This window comes from Colletotrichum aenigma (genome assembly GCF_013390185.1).
Source record: "Colletotrichum aenigma strain Cg56 chromosome Unknown KSG_Cg56_contig05, whole genome shotgun sequence".
Taxonomy (NCBI): domain Eukaryota; kingdom Fungi; phylum Ascomycota; class Sordariomycetes; order Glomerellales; family Glomerellaceae; genus Colletotrichum; species Colletotrichum aenigma.
The window spans coordinates 325112-352722 of NW_023500911.1; the positions used below are offsets into that span (position 1 = coordinate 325112).

General features: G+C 56.2%; 10 protein-coding genes across 10 annotated transcripts; 6 read left to right on the plus strand and 4 right to left on the minus strand.

Moving 5' to 3' along the window:
* Positions 1-534: 534 nt before the first annotated feature.
* Positions 535-4794, plus strand: CGCA056_v007740 (Vegetative incompatibility protein HET-E-1; the record flags this gene model as incomplete). Its single annotated transcript, XM_037322988.1, has 5 exons — positions 535-571; positions 621-759; positions 815-964; positions 1128-1738; positions 1787-4794. The coding sequence occupies 5 exons, from the start codon at positions 535-537 to the stop codon at positions 4792-4794; spliced, it is 3945 nt and encodes a 1314-aa protein (XP_037178137.1).
* Positions 4795-5688: 894 nt separating this feature from the next.
* Positions 5689-6248, plus strand: TRX1 (Thioredoxin; the record flags this gene model as incomplete). The annotated part of the gene is made up of 3 exons (XM_037322989.1): positions 5689-5711; positions 5818-5928; positions 6014-6248. The coding sequence occupies 3 exons, from the start codon at positions 5689-5691 to the stop codon at positions 6246-6248; spliced, it is 369 nt and encodes a 122-aa protein (XP_037178510.1).
* Positions 6249-7390: 1142 nt separating this feature from the next.
* On the plus strand, positions 7391-8682 carry OXDA-2 (D-amino-acid oxidase; the record flags this gene model as incomplete). The annotated part of the gene is made up of 4 exons (XM_037322990.1): positions 7391-7416; positions 7465-7602; positions 7660-7757; positions 7814-8682. The coding sequence occupies 4 exons, from the start codon at positions 7391-7393 to the stop codon at positions 8680-8682; spliced, it is 1131 nt and encodes a 376-aa protein (XP_037178512.1).
* Positions 8683-8954: 272 nt separating this feature from the next.
* On the plus strand, positions 8955-10358 carry alg-3 (Dol-P-Man:Man(5)GlcNAc(2)-PP-Dol alpha-1,3-mannosyltransferase; the record flags this gene model as incomplete). Its single annotated transcript, XM_037322991.1, has 3 exons — positions 8955-9105; positions 9167-9411; positions 9465-10358. The coding sequence occupies 3 exons, from the start codon at positions 8955-8957 to the stop codon at positions 10356-10358; spliced, it is 1290 nt and encodes a 429-aa protein (XP_037178511.1).
* Positions 10359-10397: 39 nt separating this feature from the next.
* CGCA056_v007744 (S1-like domain-containing protein) lies at positions 10398-10855 on the minus strand (the record flags this gene model as incomplete). Its single annotated transcript, XM_037322992.1, has 2 exons — positions 10398-10497; positions 10551-10855. The coding sequence occupies 2 exons, from the start codon at positions 10853-10855 to the stop codon at positions 10398-10400; spliced, it is 405 nt and encodes a 134-aa protein (XP_037178507.1).
* Positions 10856-12034: 1179 nt separating this feature from the next.
* CGCA056_v007745 (Bypass of stop codon protein 6) lies at positions 12035-13608 on the plus strand (the record flags this gene model as incomplete). Its single annotated transcript, XM_037322993.1, has 2 exons — positions 12035-12453; positions 12510-13608. The coding sequence occupies 2 exons, from the start codon at positions 12035-12037 to the stop codon at positions 13606-13608; spliced, it is 1518 nt and encodes a 505-aa protein (XP_037178506.1).
* A 380-nt stretch (positions 13609-13988) lies between these two features.
* Positions 13989-14821, minus strand: ptf1-1 (Pdp3-interacting factor 1; the record flags this gene model as incomplete). Its single annotated transcript, XM_037322994.1, has 2 exons — positions 13989-14128; positions 14188-14821. 2 exons carry the CDS (start codon positions 14819-14821, stop codon positions 13989-13991), a joined length of 774 nt encoding a protein of 257 aa, XP_037178509.1.
* Positions 14822-15878: 1057 nt separating this feature from the next.
* On the plus strand, positions 15879-17261 carry CGCA056_v007747 (Sensitive to high expression protein 9-like protein; the record flags this gene model as incomplete). The annotated part of the gene is made up of 1 exon (XM_037322995.1): positions 15879-17261. The coding sequence occupies one exon, from the start codon at positions 15879-15881 to the stop codon at positions 17259-17261; it is 1383 nt and encodes a 460-aa protein (XP_037178508.1).
* Positions 17262-17753: 492 nt separating this feature from the next.
* CGCA056_v007748 (Protein kinase C-like) lies at positions 17754-21490 on the minus strand (the record flags this gene model as incomplete). The annotated part of the gene is made up of 6 exons (XM_037322996.1): positions 17754-17815; positions 17922-18270; positions 18323-18524; positions 18572-20654; positions 20715-20981; positions 21031-21490. 6 exons carry the CDS (start codon positions 21488-21490, stop codon positions 17754-17756), a joined length of 3423 nt encoding a protein of 1140 aa, XP_037178514.1.
* A 4609-nt stretch (positions 21491-26099) lies between these two features.
* CGCA056_v007749 (Short/branched chain specific acyl-CoA dehydrogenase) lies at positions 26100-27568 on the minus strand (the record flags this gene model as incomplete). Its single annotated transcript, XM_037322997.1, has 3 exons — positions 26100-26466; positions 26520-27380; positions 27456-27568. The coding sequence occupies 3 exons, from the start codon at positions 27566-27568 to the stop codon at positions 26100-26102; spliced, it is 1341 nt and encodes a 446-aa protein (XP_037178513.1).
* Positions 27569-27611: the final 43 nt, after the last annotated feature.

The window sequence follows — 27611 nt, forward strand, 5'->3', positions numbered from 1 at the left end:
TTGGCCAAGCTAAATGCCTCGGATGTCGGGCAGAAGGCGATGCGGCAGCGGCACACTCTGTTGAGCATCGGAGTCGGCTCCGATGTGTGGGGCCGAGAACTTGGGACACACAAACCGTCCCGGCGGCCCTCCCCGGAGACCCTGTATATGAATATCAGCGACAAGGGGAGAATCTACTCTCCCGATCAAGCAAGGGGGTTCCATGAGTTATCAGCTTGGGCTCCGCCAAAATGTCGCTAAAGTGCGCGGAACGGCACCAACATTAAGCGCCGATCAACTCTGGCGCTTAACCACCCCTGCTTACAGTTGCATTGCTTCAATCACCCCACGGCACAGCCATACGTTCTGATGAAGCGCCTTGGAGGACTCCAACATTGTTGGTGCTATTTTTGAACGGCGCCGCCCGCGCGGCCCGTTCCCTCGATGGTGTGCTCTTGATCTTTCTTCCCTCCTAATCGTCACACAACTCCAGGCCACTGTAGCTAGCACTCGAATTCCACGGCCAAGTACCACAACTTTGAAGATTCAAATTGCATGGATAAAAATCGGCCAATTCGCCTCCTTTCTCTCGGTAAGACGTTCGCAACTGACTTCGCTGGCAACATGACTGACCATACCAGATGGAGGCGGCATCAGAGGTGTATCCTCTATCCTCGTCCTCAAAGAGGTGATGCGCCAGGTAAACATTGACAGGAAGCCAGAAGACCACCTTCAACCATGGCAAGTCTTCGATCTCATCGGAGGTACAAGCACTGGGGGGTAAGTGGCAGAAAGTCAACCCGGACGTGTCCCCTCATTCTGATCTCCGCCTCAGCATAATTGCTCTCATGCTCGGTTGCCTCAGAATGTCAGTCGACGAGTGCTATGAAGTTTACATGAAGCTCTCGAAGACGATATTCAAGCCCAAACGTTGGAAATGCAACGTTTTCAGCCGCAGCATCGACCTTATCTCCGCCAACGAGCGGTACGATTCAGCCAAGATGGAAGAGCTGGTCAAACAAATCATCAAAGAACGGACGGGTTCTCGCAACAGTATGCTTCAGGATCCCTTACAAGGATCTCCATGTAAAGTGCACGTCTCCTCTAGCTCATCTTCAGATGAGACTTTGTCTGACCAAATTTTCCAGGTTCGTTGCGACGGTTCGCGCAGACGACGAGGAACTTCTCCTATTGCGGTCTTACGTCAACAAGCAGCAGCCAGACATGCACTCTGCAAAGTTCGAGATGTGGGAGGCTCTCCGCGCAACCTCTGCCGCGAGCACTTACTTCAAAGAATACCGGCGTGGCAACGAGGAGGGGTACGTCGACGGGGCTTTTAAAAGCAATAACCCCATCTTCGAGGTCCACCACGAAGCCGCCGACCTTTGGCCTGGACGTGAAGTCTTTCTCATTAGCATCGGGACAGGGACAAAGCCGAGCACACCGCTTGGTGGCCATGTTGTCAAGCTTGTCAGATCCATGACCAAGCTTGCGACAGCTACGGAGGGATCGTGGATCAGATTTCACCGCACACATAAGCAGTTAGCGGAGGACAATCGTCTTTTTCGGTTCAGCGCTCCAGGGATTGGGGAGGTCGATCTTGGAAATTACAAGATGATTGGAAATGTGGCGATGAGAACCGAGACGTATCTGCGAGATACCACTACCGCTCGAGACATCGCACGGTGTTCAAAGGAGATGGTAGCAATCCAGACCAATGAGTACACGACAGTTCACAAGCTGAAAGACAGCGAGAGAGGTACGATCTGTGTGAAAACATGATATACATCAGCTAATGTATTTACAGATTGCCTCAAGCTCCTGTCCGGTGCAGGGGGTGCTTACGAGAGCCAGAGATTAAGCATCGAAACGCCCGTTCAAGGAACTTGCCACTGGTTCCTCAACCACAAAGCTTTCACAAGCTGGCTAAGAGATGCCTCTTCGGCTTTACTATGGGTTACAGCCAATCCCGGTTGCGGCAAAACGGTTCTGTCTAGATTCCTCGTCGATGTACTTTCCCGACAAGCCTCTGAAGCCACGGTCTGCTACTTTTTCTTCAAGGCCGGCGAAGAGGGGCGACACCATGCACACCAAGCCCTATGTGCCATCTTGCACAATGTGTTCAAGGTGCATGCCAAGGCTATCGAATGTGTGATGAGGCACTACTCGTCAAATGACGCCAAAAACTTCACACAGAACATCGAGGCCTTGTGGGACAGTCTGTGCGATGCATCCGATTCGTTGCCAAACAAGCAGATCATCGTCATCATCGACGCCCTAGATGAATGCAGCGAGCATTCAAGAAATCGTCTCATCGACCTTCTTGTAAGCACTTTCCCCCGGATGATCGGCAGCCGGAAGTTACTCGGGCGTCTGAAGATCATCGTGACAAGTCGTCCGTGGCCCAGTATTGAGAGTCGCTTCCGCTATCTCAGCTGCGTTCGTCTTCGTGGCGAGAACGAGACGTCTTCGCTCTCAAAAGACATTGAGACAATGGTCAAAGCAAAGGTCAGCAAGTTGAAAGTGGAAGGCACGATAACGCCTGAAGCCTGCACCATACTAGAGACAAGCCTTGCTCAGGGGGCCGATCGGACATTCCTCTGGGCATCTTTGGTTTTAGAAACCATATCCAAGCTCCCATCGCGAAAACTGAGCGTGGTCAAGAGCACCCTTGAAGTCACTCCTGCCAGTCTGGATCAGCTGTACGAAACTGCGTTGCAGGGCGTTGAGGACCGAGTTGCCACGACTAAGATGTTGCAGATCATCCTCGCCGCCACTCGCCCTCTCACTCTTGAGGAGATCAATCTGGCAATGAACATCGGCTCCACCCATGAGACCGTCCAAGACCTTCTGGACGACCTCGAGCCAGATGTAGAGTATACCGTGAAGAAGCTTGGAGGCTTTTTCGTGAGAATCATGAACTCGACAGTGTACCTCGTACACCAAACCGCCCGAGACTTCTTGTTACGCATCAAGTCAGCAGATTTGACGGGCTGGAAAGTTTGTCTCGATATTTCAGATTGTCACTCAGCGATGTCTCAAATCGCTATTGGTGTCCTTCTTTTGAAGGGTTGGCCAGTGAGAGAGCCATCCTTCGAGAAATCGGGCTCGATAGAAAAGTCGAATAAGTCTTTTGAGGAGTCTCTTACACCGACTACAGCGCGATTTTTCATATACGCCGCAAAGAACTGGGCACGCCACGCCCAACTTCAAGGCAATGCGTTTGAGACCGATGTCACTCTGCGTCAATGTATCGCAACACTGTGCAACGTGGGGGATGCTAGGTTTCATGCCTGGTGGTATTTCATGTGGGACCATCCTTGGTGGTTCCTGGATATCTTTCGGATTGGCGCCAGCGACTATTCAAACGCAAGCCAATTTCCATTACATTTAGCAGCTGGGTGGGGATACCCTGCTGTGATGAGGGGTTTGATAGACTCCCAGTCTTCCACGATAACATCACGCACGTCGGAAGGTTTTGACTGTTTGGTCGCAGCATCGATGACGCATAAGGCTTCGGTTGTCAAATGGATATTAGCCAACTTTGAGCCCTCGCGCTTGCAGTTGGGTATCGCGCTACAGGGTACTGCCAGCGCTGACATCTCCAGACTGTTGGTGGATAAGGGCGTCGATCTTCAGCAAGAGTATCCGAGCCCCAAAAGACATGTCGTGGAGAATAGGCTGGTGCTTTTGCAAGCCGTATATGACACAAAGGAAAAGTTTGAATTTCTTTTATCCAAAGGTGCCGCTGGTTGGGGGGATGCCGTCAGGTCAGCAGCAGGCTCGGGAAAGGTTGAACAGCTGCAACTTCTCCTAAGCGCAGCGGATAGTGTGGCCGAGCATGAAAAGCTTCTGGACCTTCCCGATGCGCTGAAACTGGCAAGTGAGAACGGCCATGCCTCGACGAGGAGGCTCCTCTTGAATGCTGGTGTACAGGAGCCCAAGGACACAGACATTTCGGCGGGTTTAGTGGAGGCAGCGACGCTTGGGTGCGACGAATACAACATACGAGCACTGGTTGAGGACGGAGCTCGGGACGTCGAAGGCAAGGCGTTGTTCTCGAGAGCATCCTTCGGCGAAGTCGAGGGGGTCCGCACATTACTGTCAGTGCTGGAGTATCCCTGCGAGCTTGTGAATGCCGCTCTGCTGATTTTCTTCGACACGTATCTTGATGATGGAGCCAGAGGATTTTCGATGAAAACCATCCACAAGACTCTGTCGTCAACCAATGGCCGAAGACTTTGGAATGGCTTTGCCAGACAGCCAATGATTGGCCAAAGTCAACAGGCAAACGAGGGATTCCTGAAGCTGATGGCGAGTCGGAATGCACGACTCCCAGCACACAGGTTCCACCAAGCAGTTTGTTGTGCGATCGCTATGGATGAGAAGCTTGCTATCTTTCTCATCGAGAATCGCAAGACATTACAGGAAAGCAGTGATATGGCTGGGACATATGAATATCTTGCGCTGGCCTGTCTTTGGGGTCGGGTCAGAATCATCGAATATCTCTTCGAGAAGGACACTGAGAAAGGTCCGCTGACCTTGTGCGACCAGCTCTTCCGCGCTGTTGTGGTTTCGGGAAATATCAATGCTCTAGACATTATGCTTCACAAAAGAAGCGCCAGCGGCTTGGGCTCTAATGTTGGATTTGTTGGGGAAGAGTTCTCGGCCTACTGGGTCGAAGTCGAGAAGGTGCTAGGTTCTCACGACGCCGCGGCATCTCCGCCTGGCATCGCCGCCAGGCTCGGGTATCAAGATATGGTGGCCAAGTTGACGTCGGCTAAGATGGTGGTGCGAAGTCCGGCAGCGGAATGAGCATGGCGTGCGGCATTGTGTGTCGGTTCGGTTTGGCATGTTATTATTAGAAAGGCACTGTGTGTTGGTTCGACGGGAATGTTTTCATTGGACCTCGATATTGGCGCACGTAGGATTTTCCAGCCCTACAGATTGTCCGTGTAGATGATGCAGACATGGGATTGTGAATTTGGAATAATTCCCTGAAAATGCTGACGAATTCTGTTCTGAGTGACACAAAAGCCAGCTGAGTGGAAGCTCCGAGATAGGCTGACTTATTAACAAGGCGATAGTGAGAGTGAGGTGAGTCGGCATTTGAAGATGTGAAATCAGATCAAGACCGAGCTCCGCGAATGATCGCCGACCGAGAGCCGTTGAGGGAAAGAGTGGGTACCGTGACAGCCCCCCGGAAACCTCAGCTGTGGTATCGGAATGCACAGACGCACAGACGGAGGTACATCTGATGCCATATGAATTACTCGCAGAAAGCAAGTATCCTTGCCTTGTGCGCCACTCCCATGGCGTCCCTCTCGCGTCATCGATACCCTGAGGTCCTGACAAATCAACACGGGAATTTACTGGCAGCGCCCATGTCACTTTACTGACTCTGCGCTGTGGGCAGCTACTTAGCACATTATTAACGACATCCACATTGAGCCTTCCCGAGCGAATTCTTGCCCGCTGCTGGTGGTTCTCAGACGCCCTTTGCCTGCCCAACCACACCTGTAAGCCTTTAAGCAGCATTGCTCTTTCCCCCTCCCCCTCCTCACTATTTAGGCCGATTTCCTCCCGCGTCACCGCCGCGTGCCCCTCCTTCCATTCCACATGTCTTTCAGACTCTTCCGTCCAGTTCAACGCATCGCGAAAACCTCATTACCTTTCACCTACCGAAACTTCCACGTATCTTCGCCCAACATGGTTGTCCACAACGTCAAGAGGTAAGATTTCTTGTCGCCCCCTTTGGCGTTCGGCCCAGCACTAGATATCCCCGCGGTAGCTGGCGGGCCGCTGTCAACGATGATTGCTAACAGAATTCCCTTACAGCAAGGAGGAGTTCAACGCCAAGCTGGCAGACCCTAAGACCCCCCTCATCATTCTTGACGCCTTCGCCACCTGGTGCGGTCCCTGCAAGGCCATCGCTCCTATCCTCGCCAAGTAAGTTGGTTCCTTCTTTCTCCTCCATGCGCCTACAAGGCTGCGTACCGTTCGATGCACCCGCTGACACGTCTTTGTCTTACAGCCTGTCCAACACCGAGGCGCACACTGGACTTCACTTCGTCAAGATTGACGTCGACGAGGTTCCCGACCTGAGCCAGGACCTTGGCATCCGCGCCATGCCCACCTTCCTTATCTTCAAGAACGGCGAGAAGGTCGAGGAGGTGGTTGGCGCCAACCCCAACGCCCTCACTGCCGCCGTCAAGAAGTTCGCTGCTGAATTCCCCCCGGTTGCTGCGACGGAGGAGAAGGCCGAGTAAATATACAAACATGCGATTCGGTTTTTGGATGGAGGAAGGCATTAAAAGTAGCCAAGACTGTGGGGCTCCACGTTGAGCGCGTCATGGCAATAGATACCACACCACAATAAACATGCCCGTTACCTAATGTCTCATTTTCCGAGCTGTGATGATTAGTTGCACACATCTAGTCATGTTGAGAGTTCCGACTATGTGTACAGCTTGGCGCAGGCTGATGGGCGTTCAACCATGATACAGATGCTTTGGTTTGCGAGCTCAACGGGCAGTTGATAGCAGAGAGTGTAACAGAAGTTGGCTAACCGGTTTATAACCTACGGATTCCAACGCGAGCTACCAAGCTTCAGCAGGTGAATCCTGACGTACTGACGATCCCTCAGCTCACAGCTCGACTTAGCGACTATTCACCAAGCACTAGTACATATCTTGAATTCTGAGATGAATTGGAGTTGTTCATCTAAAGGCAACCAACCGACGAGCAGAAGCGCTGGTAGCCCTCGACTTATGTACACTTGGCTTACCTGAGCCAATGACCTCATCTGACCGCAGATTGCCCACGCCTTTGATTGACAGGGATTGGCTCAATTCCACGACTCCGGACCATGTCACCGCAAGGCGTTGACAATGGCGCCAGGCCAGGCCGAAAGAGAGACAACAACGGCCTTTATCGGGATCGGGCGGGCTCAGTTCCGCTGCTGGGCCGGGGGTGAGTCAATTCCAATGGCCGTTTTGGCGCTGGGCCCCGCGCCGGTTTTCGCCCCGGTACCGCGGGGCTGCTTGCCCGCGGGAAAGGACGCCCCAGCCTCCAGACACCCTGCGCAACCGATTTCGATAAACATGGCACGATGGTGCATGCAGCAAATCACGCAAAGGCGTAGCTAGCGTCCGCCCGTATCAATCGTTTTGCGGTGTATTAAAAGGGCTGAGGAAACCCGAGCCTGAACCGGCCAAACCCAATCAAAAGTGTTTAAAGCCAAGTGTGTCGAAGTCCTATCGGGAGCATCTACTAATCAGAAATAACTTTCTTGACTTCACCGCATACAGTCTATTCGAGGATATAAGTCATTTGAGTCACACTTGGGATATTATTTCATATCGCAACTTCTAGGGAAACAATTGCTATCTTCACATAGGAAAAGCACAAGATGACGAACCACATCGTTGTTCTTGGGTGAGTTTCCTCCAGTTTCAAGCTCGTTTACACACTGACCGTCTTCAGCGCTGGCGTGTCCGGCCTCACTGCCGCCCTGCTCTTGTCCAAGAGCAAAGCCAACTCTGTTACTGTCATCGCGAAGCACATGCCTGGCGACTATGACATTGAATACACATCTCCATGGGCTGGAGCCAACGTCCTGCCGTGAGTCTTCGATATCACGTTATCAGACATATGACACTGACCACCGCCAACTTCCAGGATGGCACCCGCCTCCGACAACAGATGGGAGAGGAGGACATGGCCCGAGATCAAGCGCCTGGCCGCTGAGGTGCCCGAGGCCGGCATTCACTTTCAAAGTGAGTGAGTTACTTGATCATTTACAGCATGTCACGTTCGTACTAACACAGTCCAGAGTCGGTTGTATACCGCCGCAAGAAGGATATTGAGGCCGGCGGCAACCCCTACGATGCTCTCTACTCCGTAGACCCCTGGTACCGCGACATGATGCCCGACTTCCGCGAGCTGCGCCAGGACGAGCTCCCGGAAAACGCCCACTCGGGCTGCATCTTCACCTCCGTCTGCATCAACACGGCGCTCTACCTGCCCTGGCTGATCGGCGAGTGCCGCAAGAACGGCGTCGTCTTCAAGCGCGGCGTCATCGCGCACATTCACGAGCTCAAGAGCCTGCACCACACGGGCAACCCCGCCGACATCATCGTCAACGCCTCGGGCCTGCTGGCGTGCAAGCTGGGCGGCGTCGAGGACAAGACGGTGCGCCCCGCGCGCGGGCAGGTCGTCGTCGTGCGCAACGAGATCGAGCCCATGGCCACCATCTCCGGCACCGACGACGGCCCGACGGAGGTGTGCTACATGATGACTCGCGCCAACGGCGGCGGCACGATCCTGGGCGGCACCTACGACAAGGATAATTGGGACGCGAACCCGGATCCCAACATTGCGGTGAGGATCATGAAGCGGGCTGTCGACCTGTGCCCTGCCCTGACGGGCGGCAAGGGCATCGAGGCGCTGAGCATCATTCGTCACGGCGTCGGACTGAGGCCGTACCGCGAGGGCGGCGTGAGGGTCGAGATTGACACCAAGACCTTTGAGGACGGCACGCCGATTGTCCACGACTACGGCCACGCTGGATGGGGATACCAGGGATCGTACGGCACTGCGGAGGGTGTTGTTGAGTTGGTGAACCAGATCAGGACGGAGAAGGGCGAGAAGCTGGTGAATGAGCCGAAGCTCTTCTCATGGGACCGGCCGGCGAAGTTGTAGACATGTGGTGTTTACTTTTTCTCCTCCTTTCATTTATTTTCTGGATATATTGGGCATGATATTCTATGATAGAAAAATAATTAAGCTGCGTCTTTGAGGCAGCTAGCCGAGATTCTCTCCTTTTACTGCCCGTAGGCTTTGACAGTACGAATTCTGCAACCCAGGATGTCCGCACAGTGTGTCGTACCTGCAGTTCGCGACAGCTTTCAGAAGCTCCCCTGTCCATCACCAAGCCTCACCACCAACACTTCCACAGCTCCCGAGGCTGCACCATGGCCGACACCACGCCACCAATCCATGTCCAAGTGACGCGCCTGGTACTCGACATTGCAAACGGCCGCCATGCGCTCTCTAAGGCCATCCCACCACTGCTCCTCGCGCTCGACGCGGTCCTCTGCGGGCTGATCATCTGGAAAGTCCCATGTTAGCCACATTTGCCCTCCACCAGCGAAGGGGCTTCTGGTAGCTGACTTGGAGTTTTCAGACACGGAAATCGACTGGGTGGCGTACATGGAGCAGGTGGCCCAGTTCGTCTCCGGCGAGCGCGACTACACCAAGATCAAGGGCGGCACTGGCCCTCTCGTCTACCCTGCCGCCCACGTCTACACGTACACGGGACTCTACTACCTCACCGACGAGGGAAAGGACATCTTCTTGGCGCAGCAGCTGTTTGCCATTCTTTACTTGGCTACTCTTGCGGTTATCATGGCTTGCTACTGGAAAGCGAAGGTACAATTGCACCCTCGTCCAATCGCCATACAAAGCTAACGTCTTTTTCACAGGTCCCGCCCTACATCTTCCCCCTCCTTATCCTCTCTAAGCGCCTCCATAGCGTCTTCGTCCTCCGCTGCTTCAACGACTGCTTCGCGACACTCTTCCTCTGGCTTGCCATCTACTTCTTCCAGAAACGCCTCTGGACGCCCGGCGCGATCCTCTACAGCTGGGGCCTCGGCATCAAAATGTCGCTCCTCCTCGTCCTGCCCGCCGTGGGCGTTATACTCTTCCTCGGCCGCGGGTTCGGAGGCAGTCTGCGCGCGGCATGGATCATGGCACAGCTACAGATCGTCATCGCCGTCCCGTTTGTGGCCAACAATGCAAAGGGCTACCTCGGCCGCGCCTTCGAGCTGTCGCGGCAGTTCTTCTTCAAGTGGACGGTCAACTGGCGCTTCGTGGGGGAGGAGACGTTCCTGAGCAAGCCGTTCTCGATTGTGCTTCTAGGTCTACATGTCGCGGGGCTGGTCCTCTTCATCACCACCCGCTGGCTCAACCCCGCCCAGCGCCCGCTGTCGTCGCTCGTGGGCCCCATGCTGCAGGGCAAGTCGCCGTTTGCAGGGTTGGAGGAGAGACAGGTGGCCAGCCGGGTGACGCCGCGCTACGTTCTCACGACGATCCTCTCGGCCAACGTGTTGGGTCTGCTCTTCGCCAGGTCTCTGCATTACCAGTTCTACGCCTATCTAGCCTGGTCGACGCCGTACCTCCTCTGGCGCAGCGGCCTTCCCGTCGTCCTGGTGTACGCGCTGTGGGCGGCGCAAGAGTGGGCGTGGAATGTGTACCCCAGCACGAACGCGAGCTCGCAGGTCGTTGTCGGCGTTATGGCAGTCACCGCTGTCGCGGCGTGGTTCGCGGCGGCGGGCGAGGGCAAGCCGGAGGAGAAGGTGGAGGAAAAGGAGCAGTGAAGTGTGTGGGATATCATGAGTCGTTAGGTCGTTTGCAAATCAATACTCGTCTTCGGAGTCGGATGGCGGCATCTTGCCGACGTTGGAATCGCTCTCGTCTTCTTCGTCCTCGTACCTGGTCTTGGCAAACTCTTTCGGCCTGGTCTTGTTAGCAATGGCCACGGAGTATGGCGGAAGAACGGGTTAACATACCAGTAGGGCTGCTTGCGCCAGGCCTTCTCATCGCGGACGACGTTGATGATCTCGCCCATCACGCGGCCGTCTGCCTCATCGTACCGCTCCGCCAGCACATACCCGCCGCGCTTGATCCAGATGGTGTTGCGGAAACGCTGGGCCAGTTCGAGAACGAGGTCCTTCTTGTTGGGCAGCTCGCAGTTGTATAGGTTGTTGCCCTCAGCCTTGATGACGCGCACGATGGCCTGGTTCTTCTCGAGGGTGTCGGGAGGATTCAAGGTCTCCTCAGCCGCCGCTTGGGCAATTCGTTTCGTGCGTGCCATTGTGTTTAGGGGTTGGCGAGGCTACCAGGGAAAGAATGGCGAGGCTGTATCCGTAGGTGGGGGATTATTCTCGAAGGAAATCAGACTCGACAACTTTTTTTTTTTTTTGGTGGCGTGGTGGGGTAAATTGGTCAATTGGGGGTTTGGCGCGGGGCAGGCCCGAGTTCCGCTAGCGCTGATGGACAGCAGGGACATTGCTGGGCTACGTCAAGTCACCGGAGCTTCCTCCTCGAAGCTAGACAATTCCTTACAAAAACATCACAGTTGAAAAGGTTCCCCATGAGGAAATCCGACCAGCTGGGCCACCACCCTTTACATCGATCTAGAGATCACCGGCGCCTTACATCACGATCCGGACCTGTAAAGGCGGACATACTCCGCCTAAAGCTTCCAAAGCTCATCTCGGACCCGCTTTCTCGCAATTCAGTTTCCGCCCCCGGTGGTCTCCAGAGCTCCCCCCGGCTTCACTCCCCTCCATTTCCAAGTCCCAACCAAGGTAGTGCTCACCTTTGTCCAGTCAAGTCTTATCAACGCCGCCCGTGACACAGCGTCAAGCAAACAGCTCTGGTGCCTCTCAGACGTGTCGATTGCCAACCGGAACTTGCCCGGACAACGCCTGCATGTCTTCCATTGCTTTCACACCGTCTCGCCTCTGGCTCCAGCAATCCGCCCGTTCGTCCCCCGCATCACGCAACCACTAGACGAGAACCCTATCCCATCATAACTCACGATGTAAAGGCTAGACCTAGCCAGCCACTCCCTACGGCCACATGCTTCTCAATTATTTCTTGAGTCCTCTTGCGCCCGGTGGGGAAGGAGGTCTCCATATGCACCCAGTGAACCCTGCATGCGCCTGCCGCCCATAGGCTCAAGATAGTGCGAACGCTTACCTCTCGGTACACGACGCATGCCAGACGAGCCAGAAACGTCAGGGATCAGATCCACGGACGACACCACCATCGTGACATTTCTGTGACTCTATCTTTTCCCCATTCTCGCCTGATCTGTGTGGGATGGAGGGGTGCTTAATTCTTGAGCACAGCTGACATCCCACCTACTCTTCTCTCATATAAGATAACTAGCCCCAACCAATTTCCCTTTATCATGGCTTTCTCATTTTTTCAGTAGATAACCTTCATGAATTTGTATAGACTAGAAGTCTAGTCTATCCATTCCACAATGGAGGCCGCCATGTTCAAGACTCTCGTCGAGGTCGAGTCCCGCGACCGAGACAACGACCCTCCCCTCCTCCCCGCTGCGCCCGCCAAAGCTGTTCCTCGAACATACCCGGGATCTCCTCATCGCGAGGACGCCTCGATTGAGCTCCAACGTATCGACACCAAGAATGCAAACGCAGGCAAAAAGAGCCCGAAGGGCAGCACGGCGCCCTCCCGAGCCCAATCACCATGCCGCACACCGACGACCTCGGGCAGCGACCTAGAAATGTCACGCCCGTCGACTCCCGTCGCCATCGAGTCCCTCCCAAGCATCACAGATCCCTACATGAACCGCTTCCGTCTAGCAGCCGCCTGCCTCATCAACCTTGGCAACGGTCTCAACGACAGCGCTCCGGGTGCTCTGATTCCTTACATGGAGAAGTACAAACCCTTTTCCTACCCTTCCCGTTCATCACGACAGCTCCTAACAAAAACAGGCACTACGATATCGGCTACGCCATCGTGTCTCTCATCTTCATAGGCAACGCCTTCGGCTTCATCTTCGGCGCCGTCTTCCTCGAGTCCCTCCGCGCAAAGCTCGGCCGCGCCCGCCTCCTCGCCGTCGCCCAGTCCCTAATCACCCTCGCTTACGTGCCCATCCTCGTCCTGGCCCCGTTTCCGGTGGTAGTCGTCTCTTTCTTCATGATCGGCTTCGGCATGTCCCTCAACCTCGCCATCAACAACGTCTTCTGCGGCTCCCTCCGCAACGCCACCACCGCCCTGGGCTTCCTCCACGGCGCCTACGGCCTGGGCGGCACCATCGGGCCGCTGATGGCCACCGCGCTCGTCACGCGCGCCCACGCGAGCTGGAGCACGTACTACTTCATCACTCTGGGCCTCGCCGCCTTCAACGGCGTCTTTGCAACCTGGTCCTTCTGGCACTACGAAAAGGACCTGCCGCTCTCCCAGCAACAGACGAGGTCGGAGGCAGACACCACCTCGGCGACCCAGCTGCTCGCCATGTTCTCCGCCCTCAAGATGCGCATCGTTCTCCTTGGCGCCCTCTTCATCTTCGCCTACCAGGGCGCCGAGGTGTCCATCTCGGGCTGGGTCATCTCCTTCCTCATCGCCGTGCGCAACGGCGACCCGGACGCCGTTGGCTACGTCACGGCCGGCTTCTGGGCCGGCATCACCCTCGGCCGCTTTCTGTTGTCCCACCCCGCCCACCGCGTTGGCGAGAAGCTCTTCGTGGTCCTCGCCATCGTCGGCGCGGCGGTGTTCCAGGTGCTGGTCTGGTGGGTCCCTAACGTCGTCGGCCCCGCGGTGTCGGTGGCCATCGTCGGACTGTTGCTGGGACCCATCTATCCCTGCGCGGCGGCAGTCTTCATGAGAGGCATGACGAGGCAGGAGCGTGTCAGCGGGATGGGTGTGATTAGTGCTTTTGGCAGCTCTGGCGGTGCGGTGGCGCCGTTCACGACGGGTATTCTGGCGCAGGCTGCCGGGACGTGGGTGTTGCACCCCATCGCCATCGGTCTGTTTGCCGTGATGATGGCGTCTTGGTACGGGATCCCGCACGCCCGCAAGCGGAGTGAGTAGGTCAGTAGTGCGAAGATGTGAGATGCTTGGATATGTTGATGAGTATTCTGCGTCCCAAAAGTCGGGACAAATGAGCCGCCGTGGCGGAATGCCCTTTTTGGGATGTCTAAGTGGTAAAACTGGGTCTGATGCTCGAACATCGGTCGGAGTTTGGTTGGAGATCTGCATTTTTGATGAGAAGACGGACGAAAATTCATAGAACCATGGACCACGAGATCATGCGTGGCGGTGGCGGGAATCCGAATACCAAAATGTCATTGTTAACGCCGTCCACGGCAGCGCCGTTCATGTCTATCTCTATCGTAAGAAACGTCCCAAGCTCATATATCCGCTGTATGTCTATCCCACATGGTTGGTACCTGGCATCTAGAGAAATCTTTCTAGTGGTGAATACGGCCGCGCGCAGCGTCCTTGACGCTGACCTTGCCGTCGACGATCTGCTTGACGGTGTCCAGAATGTCGGAAAAGTCGTTGAAGGTGACGAAGGAGACATTCTCCTTCTCGCACCATGAGACGAGGTCTGCATCTCGGTTAGCTTAATTCGTCCCGAGTCCAGTTGACAAAAAGGAATAAACTCACCCTTGCCGCGCTTGGCAAAGAGCAGATCCGTCTCACGGGCGGCGGACAGATCAGAGACTCCGTCGCCGGCGTAGAACATGACGGGGCGGTCGGGGAGAGACGAGTACTTGCGCAGCTCAATCGACTTGTCGTGGCCGTGGATACTGTCGTCGTGGTAGACAATCTGCCAGCCGTGCGGCTCATTGATGCTCTTGCCCTCGCGGGGCGCGACCTGGTTGCTCACGATCTGGATGTTGGCGTCGACCTCCTCCTCGCCGAGCCACTGGATGAGCAGGGCGCGGATGATGGGGCGCATGCCGCCGGAGATGATGACGACGGGGATGTTCTGCTCCTTTGCCCAGAAGTAGAACTCCTTGAAGACGGGGTCGAGCTTGACGTTCTTCTTGAGCAGGTCGATGCACTGGTCGAAGGGCAGGGGGATGCTCTCCATCATCTCGCGGAAGGCGTCGCGGAAGTGCTTGTGGCCCTCGAGCACGGCGAGGTTGCCGTCGCGGCGCTTCTCGTAGCCGAAGCCGACGTTGTCCGTCATGTAGTCGTTGGAGTCCTCGAGGGTGATTGTGCCGTCGAAGTCGGTGAAGAAGATGAACTTGGGGTTCGTGGCCAGGGCCGGCGTGTCGGTGACTTGGGAACCCATCTTGGCTGTGTTTTGGGGGGCTTGGTGAGTTTAGGTGTGAGAGTTGTGAGAAAGAGCGTAAATTAGTGAGTTGTGAGATTGAGATTCGAGATCTGGGTGAGATCAAAGGAGGGGGAGGGGCACGCAGGATGGACAGCCTAAGGTAGGTAGTCGAGGTTGAAAGTAGCGAGAGAGTGGGTCAGAGAAGTTGTCCAAGAGACGGAAAGATGTATCAATGGCTTTATATACGGGACGAGGTAATACCAAGGAGCCGCCCGGACATGCGGTTTTCGAACCTGGGATGGGAAAAGGAATTGTTAGGTATCAATTTTCTGTTCTATCTGCAGCCTTTGCCGCCAACAAATCCATGCATCTTATTCCATGTGTGTTTGCTACCCGTGCAGGCCCATGTTAATCCTGTCCAGATACTGTTGAGCCAATCCATCCAACCAAGTCGGGTCCAAAAAAAAGACTCAGCCTCCGGCGCCGTCAAGGCGGACGAGGAAAAAAAAAAAAAAAAAAGAGCATCCCGCCAGTGACGACATCGGCCCCCCTCCGTCCCCGTATCGAGTCCACGAGGAGGACCCTGGAGTGCGGTCTCACCAAGATCTTATCCCCTGAAAGCCGCCGTAAGACAACCCCCCAGTGGCAGCAGACCCCCACCACACGTGCCGTAAATTTCTTCTCTACGCAGTGTACGTACCGCCGCTGCCCCTCCGTCTCGGGCATTCTTCGCCCTTCTCTCCAGGCCCCAACCGCTAGCCCCGGCACCGGCCCGAGCAACTTCCTCCCCCCAAATCCGACAGGCGGTGAGACACCTTTCCCTCTGGCCCACCAATTGAGCTGTCCTCCGGCAGAAACCCGCCGCCGCCGCACCACCACCACCACCTCGTCCACCTCGACCACCACCACTACCGTCCAAACTTTGTCTCCGTCGTCCCGTCGCCCGGTTTCCCGACCCTCCCCCGTGCTCGGCCCTTCCCACAATCACCACCCGGCGTCGAAACCACCGCCAATTGGGTCCCTCCGACAAGGTTGCAAGTCGATAACGACCGGGAGAGAGAGAGAGAGAGCAAAGATGCACCCCATCGCCCGGCCGGCGTCGCGGCTCCTCCACGCCCGCATCGGCCTGCACACCACCGCAGCCCTCGCAAGATGGCCCGCCGCCGCAACCCTCCCGGCACGACGCCTCTACTCCTCCATCCCGCCATTCCCTCCTCCTCCCCCGCCGAGCTCCTCCGCGACCAAGGAAGAAATAAAGCAAGCTTCCCCAACGAGCGACCCAAGCTCCCCGTCGTCCCCGAGCGCAGACCCGAGCTCTACCCCCACCACAGCTTCCACATCGGCTTCACCTCCCGACGACGCAACAACCCCAAAGACATCTTCAACCACAACCTCCTCCTCCTCTGACAAAAATGCAGCCAACAACCCCCTCCCCGACGTGGCCTCCAAAATCTACACCGCCCTCCCGCCCGCCTTCCTCGAGAAACTCTCCCACCTCATGGACACCGCCCAAACCCGCCTCCTAACCGCCTCCACCACCCTCAACGCCCTCACCGGCTACGCCCCCATCGAGGCCATCAAGCACCAAAACACCCTCCTCGAGGCCCGCCTCGCCGCCGCCCAGGACCAAGTCCGCACCGCCCGCCACACCTACAAGACCACCAACGCCAAGCGCGCCACCACCCAGCGCGAGGTCACCACCCTCCTCGCCCGCAAGGAGACCTGGTCGCCCTCCGACCTCGAGCGCTTCACCCAGCTCTACCGCACCGACCACGAGCTCGAGCAGGAGGTCGTCGCCGCCTCCGAGGCCCTCACCGACGCCGAACACGCCGAGCAGGCCCTCGGCCAGCAGCTCAACGCGGGCATCCTCAAGCGCTACCACGAGGAGCAGATCTGGTCCGACCGCATCCGCCGCGCCTCCACCTGGGGCACCTGGGGCCTCATGGGCGTCAACGTTCTCCTCTTCCTCGTGCTGCAGTTCGTCGCCGAGCCGTGGAAGAGGAAACGTCTCGTCCGCGGCGTCGTCGAGCAGGAGAAGACCGTGCTGGAGGGCGTGACGGCCGAGCTGGCGAGTTTAAGAGCGTCCTTGGCGCAACAGCGGGACGAGCCTGCCGCTGCGCCTGTCGACGAGCCCGCTTTTGCTCCCGAGGAAGTCCTCGCCGCCAAGGTCGAGGACCCCGCGGTGCAGGATGAACTCGATAGAGAGGTCGCTAGCGCTCTTGAGGGCCTGGAAAGGGAGACGACCGACTCCAGGACGTGGAAAGAGTACTTGTCCGACCCCGCGCTATGGAGGACACTTTCCGACACTACGTTTTGGAGGACGCGGCTGGAGGATTTGTACTCGGAGCGCCGTATCGACTTGCGCATGCGTGATGCTTCCATTCTCGCTCTCGAGGGTGCTGCCGCGGGTGCCACAGTCGCCGGCGGTCTGGCGCTCCTCCTCCTGCGTAGAACATAGACGCGCCTCCCTAGGGTTGTATATAAAACTGTACAATATGATACCATATAGAGCACGAGGACAACCTCACGACACCCCAACAAAAACCTAATCACGGTGCTCTTCATTCAGGTGTAACCACTGAAGGCTGGGTCTATTAAACAAGCTGCGCTGGGGTCCAATACCTTACAGATATAGACTCTAACCGTAATCCGACAAATCGTTTTCAATGTTCACGTAGCGAACGAACACCTTTTGCTTTTGTTCTCCGTATGTTGTGTCCACCCGTCACGTCACGTCGCTTCGTTTTCTCATCTGCGCCCTCGTCGTCACTGCCTGGCGACGCGCAGCGTCTCTATGCAAACATAGACTGATGTCGCCGGGTCCTGGCGCGCACACGGCGCTGGGTATCCTAGAACGCTCGGCCATGTCTGCTGGTATTTCCCCTCTGTTCACGTCGGCAACGTGATCCCGTCACCTCATCAGCTCCAGCTTTTCGTCATTCTTGGTTCTTCAGTCAAAATCGGCCGTGTAAGAGAAGCCACGGAATTCTTCTTGCATGGCTTGCGAGAGGACTGCATTTTGTTAGTCGCACCACTTCGCGCAGAAGAGTAGAAAACTTGCCTGATTGGACCGGGGTCAAGACGGGCGTGACGCTCGTAAACTCAGAATCGAAGTTACTGGTATCTGTGGCGCTCTTGATCTGAGGCATGAAAGGCGGCGCAACACGCTTGTGGTAGATGTCATCCCAGTTGATGTTCCTAAAGAACGGCTGGTTCATGATCTCCTGAGCGTCCGTAGGGCCGCTGCCCAGGCGCTGGTCGGGCTCACGAGTGAGGAGCTTCTGCAGGATGGAGACAGAGTCCCTAGGCATGTGAATGGGGTACAGAGGCTCATCAGCCAGAATGGCATCATAAATCTCGTCCTCATCCTCACCACGGAATGGTGACTGCTGAAGAAGCATCTGGTAGATCAGGACACCAAATGCCCACCAATCCACAGCGCGGCCGTACTTCTTGTCAAGCAGAATCTAGACGGGGTCAGCAAGGAAGATGTTGTAATCAAACGAAGCAAAGACAAACCTCGGGAGCCATGAATTCAGGGGTACCACAGAACGTGCTAGTAGTGGAACCGAACCACATGTCCTCCTTGCAAAGACCGTAGTCGGCAATCTTGATGTGTCCGTCCAACGTCAACAGGATGTTGTCGAGCTTCAAGTCACGGTAAATGACACCGTTCTCGTGGAAGTACTTGAGTGCCAAGCAGACTTCCGCAGCGTAGAACCTGTGCATCGTTAGCAAAATCTAAGTGAATAGACGCGATTGACATACTGAGCTCGTTTGGTGCCGAATTGGCCGCGCTGAATGTGAAGCATAAGATCACCACCACTAATGTACTCCATGACGAAGTAGACACGAGTCTCGGTCTGGAAACAAGCGTGGAGGTTGGTCAAGAACGGATGTCTCTCGCGGTTAGCAATCAGGAAGACTCGCTTCTCACTCCTTATGCTTTCCACTTCATCGTTCTCAATAATGAACTCCTTCTTCAGCACCTTAATGGCATACAGCCTCTTGGATCGCTTCGTCTCCGCAAGCATGACCTTTCCGAAGTTACCCTTACCCAGCACAGCAAGGAAGTTGAAGTGGTCAAGGCCAATGCGCTGGCCAGTGCCCGGGTCGGTGGCGGAGGGCAACGGCTTGCGTCCGGCGCTCGGCACTCCGCCAGGCGTAATAGGCGACAGCTGCGGTGCCTCTTGCAACTTAGGCGAAGAGACAGGGAGCTGCTGAGGCGGCTGCTGGTACATCTGCTGTTGCTGCTGCGGCTGTTGAGGAGGCGGTTGGGAGTACTGCTGAGGAGGCGGTTGCTGCTGCTGCTGCTGAACAGGGCGTTGAGGCTGCTGCTGCACAGGAGGCTGTGGGGAGTAGGTGTTGACATTGGCGTAGTCCGCCGGGTTGTACTTGCGCTGTTGGCCGTAGGGATCTTCCGGCCCTTGATCGTGGGGTGATCCATACCCACCACTTGGTCCATAACGTCCATAATCTTGCGACTGAGGCTTCTGCTGGCCCATCGATCCGCTCATTGCAGCCGTCGCCGCTGCCGCCGCGGCAGAGCTGGAGGACGTGCGGTCGGGGTGGGGTCTTTGGCCGGGAGGAGACTGCTGTTGGTACATGATCTTGGCAGCCTCCGTAGCCTCAGGGGAGCCTTGAGCGTATGGTGGCTGGGTGGCACTATGGGGCGGGGAGCTCAGAGTGCTTGTCGGGCTTGTGGGCTGCTTCCTAAGTGTGCGGTCGCTGAGAGAAGACGAAGTCTTGTTCTTGTTGATCATGCGGGTCGACTTGATACCCTCCAGAATCTGGTTAGCCACCGCCATCGACATGCCGCAAAAGTCAGGGACAAGGTGAACACAAGCAGAGTGGGCAGTCAGGCCACATTCCGCGCATTTTCGGCAGTTCTTCTTTCCAAAAGGCAGAATGTAACCACAGTGGCAGCACCAGTTGGCCGTCATGTTGGAGAAGGCCTGGAATCTGTGTGGGATGCGGTGGTTGATCTTCTCCTCGTCCGGATCCGTCTCAGCATTGCTCTTACTAATGCACTTGGTAACGACGCTGCTGTAGCACTTGGTGTGGCAAGTGTACTTGCAGTCCTCGCACTGCATGCCAGCCGAGTACTTGAGGAAGTCTCCGCAAAGGGCGCAGCGCATGATGTTGTAGAACTGGTGCTGAACGAACTTGTGACCGTACATCTCGTGCACCTCCTCCTTGCGCTGACGAACGGCACCCTTTCTGCCCAGTCCCTGGAGGTCGAGGGGGCGGCGGTCCTTGTTCTGCTTGAGGAAGCCCAGGGAAAGTTGAATCTGGCCAGCCGGCTCGAGGTTGAACCAGCCGTCGATGGGCTGTTGGGGGATCGCTTGCATGGGCATCGGGCCAGGGGCGGCTCCTCCTTGCGGGGCACCCGGCGATGGTGGAGGTGCACCGGCTCCAAACGACTGCTGCGACTGACCAGGGTTCATGGGGAACTGCGGCGGCGGCGCTCCCATTCTATCGGCAGAAACCCATCCAGAGTTGGTAATCTCGGCCTCGATCTTCTTCCTTCTCATTTCCTCTACGATATCGGAAATTCGTACCCAAAGCATGCCGATGGGAATGGCATGCTCGGCGGGCTTGTCGTAGACGGTAAGTTCGATCTCGTTGGCCTTGTCTACGTCAATCGTGTGGTACTCGGCCTCCCACTTGTCTGTTCTGGTGACTCTCGTGCGCGCAACGACGTTGTCCTCAACCTTGACGGCAATAAAAGTCTCCGGACCGCGAGAGAAGCGGCTCATACTAGCGTGGTCGACGTCTTTGATCTGTCCGACGCGGATGGTGAGCTGGCCACTGAGGGGCTTTCGAAGGTTAGGCATATTGATGGAGTCATCTGTGAAGCGGTGTTAGTCACCTATACAGTAGGCAGCACCGTTTGCCCGCTTCAACGTACCGTCGGGACTATCAGCGGTGTCCATGTCAATGTGGAGTTCCTCGTAACGTTTCATGGCCTGCTTAAGCAAGAGAATCTTCTGCTTGCTCTCGACCCTGCGAGCGGCCGCATCCGCTCTGCTTTTGCGGTCGCCCTCCATGCCGTACAGCTGAACCATCTTTTCAACGCCTTTGAGGTACTGCTCCTCCACATTAAGCTTGAACTGGATCTGGGACAGCATGAGCTGAATACGGGGGCCGAGGTAGGGGGTATCATATTTGATGAGGTCTGGAGAGGGTCAGCGGCGAAGTTTTGGGCAGTGTCGGCGCAGACGAACCGAGCTTTGTAAAGTTAGGACGCGGCTTCGGGATAGAAGACGACGGGCCGGGAGGGGCGTAAGGATGGCGGGGAGGCATCAGGTCGGAGTGGCCGCCGATTTGGCTGAACTGGACGTTGCCGCCAGAAACTGCGTTGCCTTGACCGTAGCCGCTACGGTCTGCCCACTGCCCAGAGGCATCCTTTGGCGGGGGAGGGGGCGCGTCCTCGACATCGCCGCTGAGAGGTCTGTCGGAGGGAGATCCGAGGGACATGCCGTCCATACCGCGACGCATCTGAGCCTCGCGGAGCTTCTCCTCGAAGAACTGCAGGTTTCGTCGGCCATCGCGCATCTGCGAGTCGAGTCGAGATCGAACAGCCTCGTTGTTTGTCTGCGCACGCATAGCATTGGCGGCATTAAGCAGCGCCTTTTCGCGCTCAATCTTCTTGAGGATGTTCTGGATGGCGTCTTCTTCGTTCATGTTGGGCGGTGGGGGTGCGCGACTCCACGCGCGGGGGAAGAAATATGTGGTGTGCTGTGGTGGTGTTGGTGTGGTGTATGTGTTGGGTATGGATTGTTGGGGTGAAGATGCGGCGGCGCGAGGTGGCGACCGTCGGGAGAAGTGATGGTGATGGTGATGGTGCCGATGCTAGAACTGTAGTCATTCGCCCGGGGCGAAGAATGTGCGGCAGCGTAGGTATGGTAGCAATAGGTACGACGCGGCGACAGCAGCACGAGACGAAGCAGCTGTCTAAGGCTGAGGGGATAAGGCCAGGTCTGGCTCTGGAGGTGGAGGTGCAGATGTTCTGTTATGGATACCGGGGGTTCGGCGTCGGGGAGGGGAGGGGGGGCACCTCAGTTAAGGCTCGGGCAGGCCTGGCGGGTTTGGCACGACCGGGACGTCGAGATCGGTCTGTCGGAGGTCGGTGTTTGGGGACTATCACGACAGAGATTCGGTTGGGTGCGACCGGCCCTGAGGAGTGGTGTTGTTTTTCGCAGGCGGGATGGGTTGGTTAAAAGATGTCGTCAGTGGGTTTTGGAGGAGGACACACGACGGGGGGGTTTGTTCCCAGGTCGGGAGGGGTCGCTCGCTGGTGGTGGTGGTGGTGGATGGTGGAGGACGTGCTGGGCTGGTGAGGTCCTACTGCCTTGGGCATGAGGAGGGGTACGGATAGTGACTTGAGCCTCCTGCTGTTTTGGCGGGGAGCACTGCGAAGACCATGTACCTCTGACGTATCAGTCCTCTGCTGCCAAAGAGTACGTACCGAAGACTCTGGAGGGGGACGACGGCGAAATGGAGGGGTGTTACGAAAGCGCCCGGGCGGACGAAGCAACTCTGTAACTCGATGTGAAGATGGCAGGCGAGCTAACCCATGATTCGGACGATTATTTCAATTACTACAACCTTTTTTGGACGCGCTGGTCTTCTATCCTACTATCCATCCAGTGCGATATCACCTCATTAGCATGTGGGAGCAGGCTGCTGCAGAGCATCCAGCAGTACCGACAGATTTTTCCTTCCATTCTTTCTTCTGTAAGGTATTTCGTGCATGCATCGCATCAGACCGCCAACTACAGACACCCGACATCACTTTCCATCTGCTTCCACATGGGGACCTGGTGATGCCCAACTCGTGCCCTGGAAGCATTGGTAGCGGGTACTGCACATCAACACATCAGTCATTCTCCCCCAATCTTCACCGCGTAGACACACACGCAGACGGCCTGTATTCGTATCCACAGGGCACCAAGGCTCAACCCCAGCTGGAGACGAGGTCCCAGGCCCCTCCAGGCTCCTCGTTCATTCATTCGCCTTGTTCCCGTTGCTGGTCCCTGTCTCACTCATTCGTTTGGCCGCCGCTCAATCAAATCAATCAATTGTGGCGGCGCCTTGCAGAAACCCACGGCGGAAAAAATAAAAAAAGTCCTGCGCCGGACGTGGGGCGACCAAATCCCAGGTAGGACTTTTTGCGCTGTTTCACCACGGTGAAGAAGACTCACTGCCCACGCCAATCATCCTGTCAACAAAGCCAGACGGGGTTTAAAACCAGCTTTGCAGTACTGCATAGCAATTAGTTTCCTGTACACCATGGACAGGCTACTCCTGGAGCTCTCGCATCTCAGGTATGGCAAGTTACAGATCCCCTTCTCGCGGACAGCTACCTCCGCCGAAACTGCTGCTCTCAACCCCAAAGAAACATCAACCCGGTACCTTGTCTTGAGAACGGATACCTCTCTCTGGGTACTGGCGAATATGACTGGACGGAAACCAACTGATCCCACCTGATGCAGCCTACCTACCTACCCACCAATAGCGCCTTCATCACACCTCACTCGTCCGTCCGGCCCTCTCTCACCCTCCTCATCACATTCGCACTCACCACCACAGACAAACCAGATTCACCACAACGACCGAAGCCTGCAGCCCAGCTCCAGTGCCCACTGCCCAGCTGCCAGCCAGACAGCTTCTGCCTCTACCTAGGTTATGTTCGGGGAGTTTTCAGAGACCCAGTTTAAGCATGGCCAATCCTCGTTGGAGCTGCTTTCTGCTGTGTGCATCATCACTCGATTCACTCACCCACAACTCTCTCTATGATCTGATGATGCTGCGCCTGCTGCAGCCCTAAGTTTCCCGTTCCTCCCGTCTAGCTGCTTCCCTACCGCAGTAGCGCCTCTACCAATCGCAATCCCTCCGTCGTACTCGCCGTCACCATGCGCCGTCACTCTGCAACGGCCGCCTGTGAACCGGCTGGCCTTCACTTCAAGAACCCGACCCATCCCACGAAACCGCACATGTCAAAGCCGTTTACCCTCTCTGTTCAATGTCTCTAATCTTGCTCAGCATCGTCCGTGCCGTTGCATCTGCCAGATGGCCACTCAACACCACGACTCCCTCCCCAACCGTTCTAAAAGGCCGCCACAGCGCCACAGCTTCCACTCTTCCCCTCGTGATTGTCGTTCGCCGTCCGTCATCCCCGGCTGACACCTGCACTGCCGACGAAAAGGTCTCACTAAAAAGTGCCCCCCGCCCCAGCAGCTGCCGGCCGGCCTTTCCGCGCCACACCGACGGCGACTCCTCCCCAGATCCCGCCCTATGGACTCCCGCTCCGTCACAAACGAACACAAACCACGCGTTTAGAATACGAGTTTCTCCCCCAGCGAAGCTACCTACCTGCCCTCTTCGGGAGCCCAGAGTGGACGCTAAACGACATATGCCATCGGCTAAGCCATCTTCAGCTGTGCCGGATAACAACACGAGAGCATCTATTGACCGCACTCGTTGTTCTGTTCATGCCCAGCTGTGTAACGTTTACTTGAAACAAACCTAGCCCTCACCACAGCCAAAGATCGCCGTCCACTTCAGCCCAAACAATGACAACCTGCGGTTCAATGCCTGGCCCGAGTGTTTGGACATGGCTCCGTTCATGATCTCAAGCTCACCAGCAAGAACAAACCGCAGCGTAACCGCGCCTCAGCAAAAGGGCCAGTCCAGTCAACGACCGCTCCCAAAAAGAGCCCAGCGTCGTCGCGGAACCGTTTCGACCCCACCCGTCGCCGTCCATGGTCCTCCCCTCCACCGTCGGCCCGCCCAAACCCAACCCGACCCAACCCGGGCTTGCTCCTGTCTTCCCTTATCTGCGACCCGCGGAACTCGAAGCCAACGTGGGATCGCTACCTTGCCGTCGGAGAAAGCAAAGTGATTCCGTCATCGCGCCTCATAGTTGCGGCTCAAGCCGTTCATCATCCCCTCGCTCTCGCGACGTGCACGCATAGCTGAACCGATGGATCGATCACATTGTATCCTTTTTATAGCCTCAACATACGACGCAGCTGATCACATCGCGGCCGGCTCATCTGCCATCGCATAAAAGTCCTGCTTCGCAACGTTTCCCTAGAAATTCGGCGATGCGGTCTGTGTGTGCACTTATTTCGATCTGATCTGATGTACGTTGCCTGCCAAGCGGGCTTTCCGCAACGGGACGCATGTACGTCGTCGAGCTTATGCCGGCAGTGCGTTCCGTCCAGCGGTCAACGTCTAAGCCACCCGGACAGTCGGGATGAAAAAGTGTCGACTTTCATGGGCTTATGTTGGGGTCGTCCTACTTTTGGAAGGGTGGCTTGAGATCAGTATTTGATCTGAGATCTCGCGTGCTGAAGTTTGTTGGTGATAGCGTGTTTTTGCAGCATTGATTGATCTTGCCTCCTAATCATCACTGGGAATTTTCGATCTACAATCAACTAGAGAGCCTTGTCTGGGCGTGAGTTGTGGCATGGCTTTCGTCTAGTGTTATCGAGCTTGGGCTGAGGCTGAGAACGCGCGCGTCTTGCCGTGTCCTACGGATGACCGAGATGTACATGCGAATAAGCACATGTCTTTTTGATCGCTATTTGGCATTCTACCAATATATGCCTCGTTCTTCATTGATCAAAACATTCTGAACTTACTGACGACCAAAAAAATAAGGTTTTTGACGCGGGTGCTTCTGTCGCCTCTGATGTTTGATCTAGCATCCGCCAAATTGACCACATCATACCTCTCTAACCATAGAATATTAGCTTACACGATCCATACTATTTAAACTCGGGAGAGTTCAAATACCTTACTGCAACCAGTGTTAAGCACCTGGGGATCCAGGATTGAACCTACCAGCCCAGTTGTCATCTTGTCCCTTCTTCTTCTTAATTTTCTCTTATGATTCCACTTGTTTATCCAGCGTGTTATCGAAGCCGTTCAAGTGCATTTCTCTCCCAGACCTGCTGTCTTGATCTTTGCTCCAGTGAATGTGGCGATATCAAGTAGCGATAGCAAATGTTCACCATAGTTATTGCTGCCTCCCATTTCACCATTACACATGTCATTTCATGAGCCAAACCGCGATTGTGAGTCGGGCAACCCAACCTGCACATATGGTTAACCCACCAAGAACATCGACACGAAATCACATACACACAGATTGTCCAGAGACTCAATGAGCTAACAGGATATGATTTAAAAAGCAATCGACACCCAACACCGAATCGTGTCGCTTTTAACTACCGTCTAATAACCTACAAGCCCAAACTTCGCCACGGCACCATCGAAAATCCCTTTAAGAAGTGTAATCCTTCTGCAGCAGCTTGGCAATAGTGTTGAGCTGGATGTTGCTCGTGCCCTCGTAGATGGCGCCGATCTTGCTGTCACGCCAGAACTTCTCGGCGGGCCCGTCACGGACGAAGCCCATGCCGCCCATCCACTCAATCGCCAGACCGGACACGCGCTGCGCGACCTGGGACGCGTACAGCTTGGCCATAGCGGCGTCCATGACGAAGTTCTCACCGGCCTCCTTCTTGCGGGCGGCGTTGTACACCAGGGCGCGCGCCGCAGCGATCTCGGTGTACGACTGCGCGATCTGGTGCTGCATGCCCTGGAACTCGCCGACGAGCTGGCCGAACTGCTTGCGGTCGTTCCAGACGTACCTGGCGGTGTAAGTATGGAGTCACTGGCGGGCAGAAGTTGGCGGGAAACTTACTTGACGGCGTTCTCCCAAGAGCCGAGAGCCAGACCAGTCATCTGAGCGGCGATACCGATACGACCCTCGTTCAGGAGCCCGATGGCGTACTTGTATCCGTGGCCCTTCTCACCGAGGAGGTTCTCCTTGGGGATCTCGACATCATCGAAGTTGATGACGCAGGTGCTGCTGGCCCTGATACCGAGCTTCTTCTCCTTCTTCGCAATCGAGAAGCCCTTGGTGTCCTTCTCGACAATGAAAGCGGTGATACCCTTGTACCCCTTGGCAGGGTCCAGGTTCGCAAAGACGATGAAGAAGTCGGCCTCCATGGAGTTGGTGATCCACATCTTGGAGCCGTTGATCTTGTACCCGCTCTCCGTCTCGGTGGCCTTGGTCGCGAGCGCGAACGCGTCGGAGCCGCTGACGGGCTCGCTGAGGCAGAAGCTGCCGACGGTGTTGGTGGCGAGCTTGGGCAGGAAGCGCTTCTGCAGCTGGCTGCTGCCCCACTTGATGATGGCGGTGTTGACGAGGGTGTTGTGGACGTCGACCATGACGCTGACGCTGGGGTCGACGCGCGCGAGCTCCTCGATGCCGATGATGGCGCTGGTGAAGTTCATGCCCGCGCCGCCAAACTCCTCGGGGATCTCGACACCCATCAGGCCCTGCTCGAAGAGCTGCTCGACGATGGTCGGGTCCATGTTCTCGGCCTCGTCCATCTCGCGGACCTTGGGCGCGATCACGTCGTTGGCGAACTTGCTGACGGTCTCGGCCATGGCGGCCTCGACCTCGGAGAGGTGGGTAATGGGGGTCGGCGGGATGTCGGTGATGTCGAGGTGGTCGGCATTACGGCGGCGCTGCGTGGTGGAGAGGGGTCTGATGGTTCTATACGAGCACTCTTGTCAGTCCATTGCCCCGCAAGATATTCTTCTTTCACGGTGATCTATATCGGCGACTTACTGCTGGAGTGGCGAGAATGTCCGGCCCGGAGTGCAATTCCTCGCCCTCGCCAGCGCGGCAACACCACGGCTTCCCCTCATGGCAGGGCGGAGAGCCCTTGCGATCGACGACATGATTACAGAGAGACTGTAGAGAAAAGGCGAACTACAAAAATGC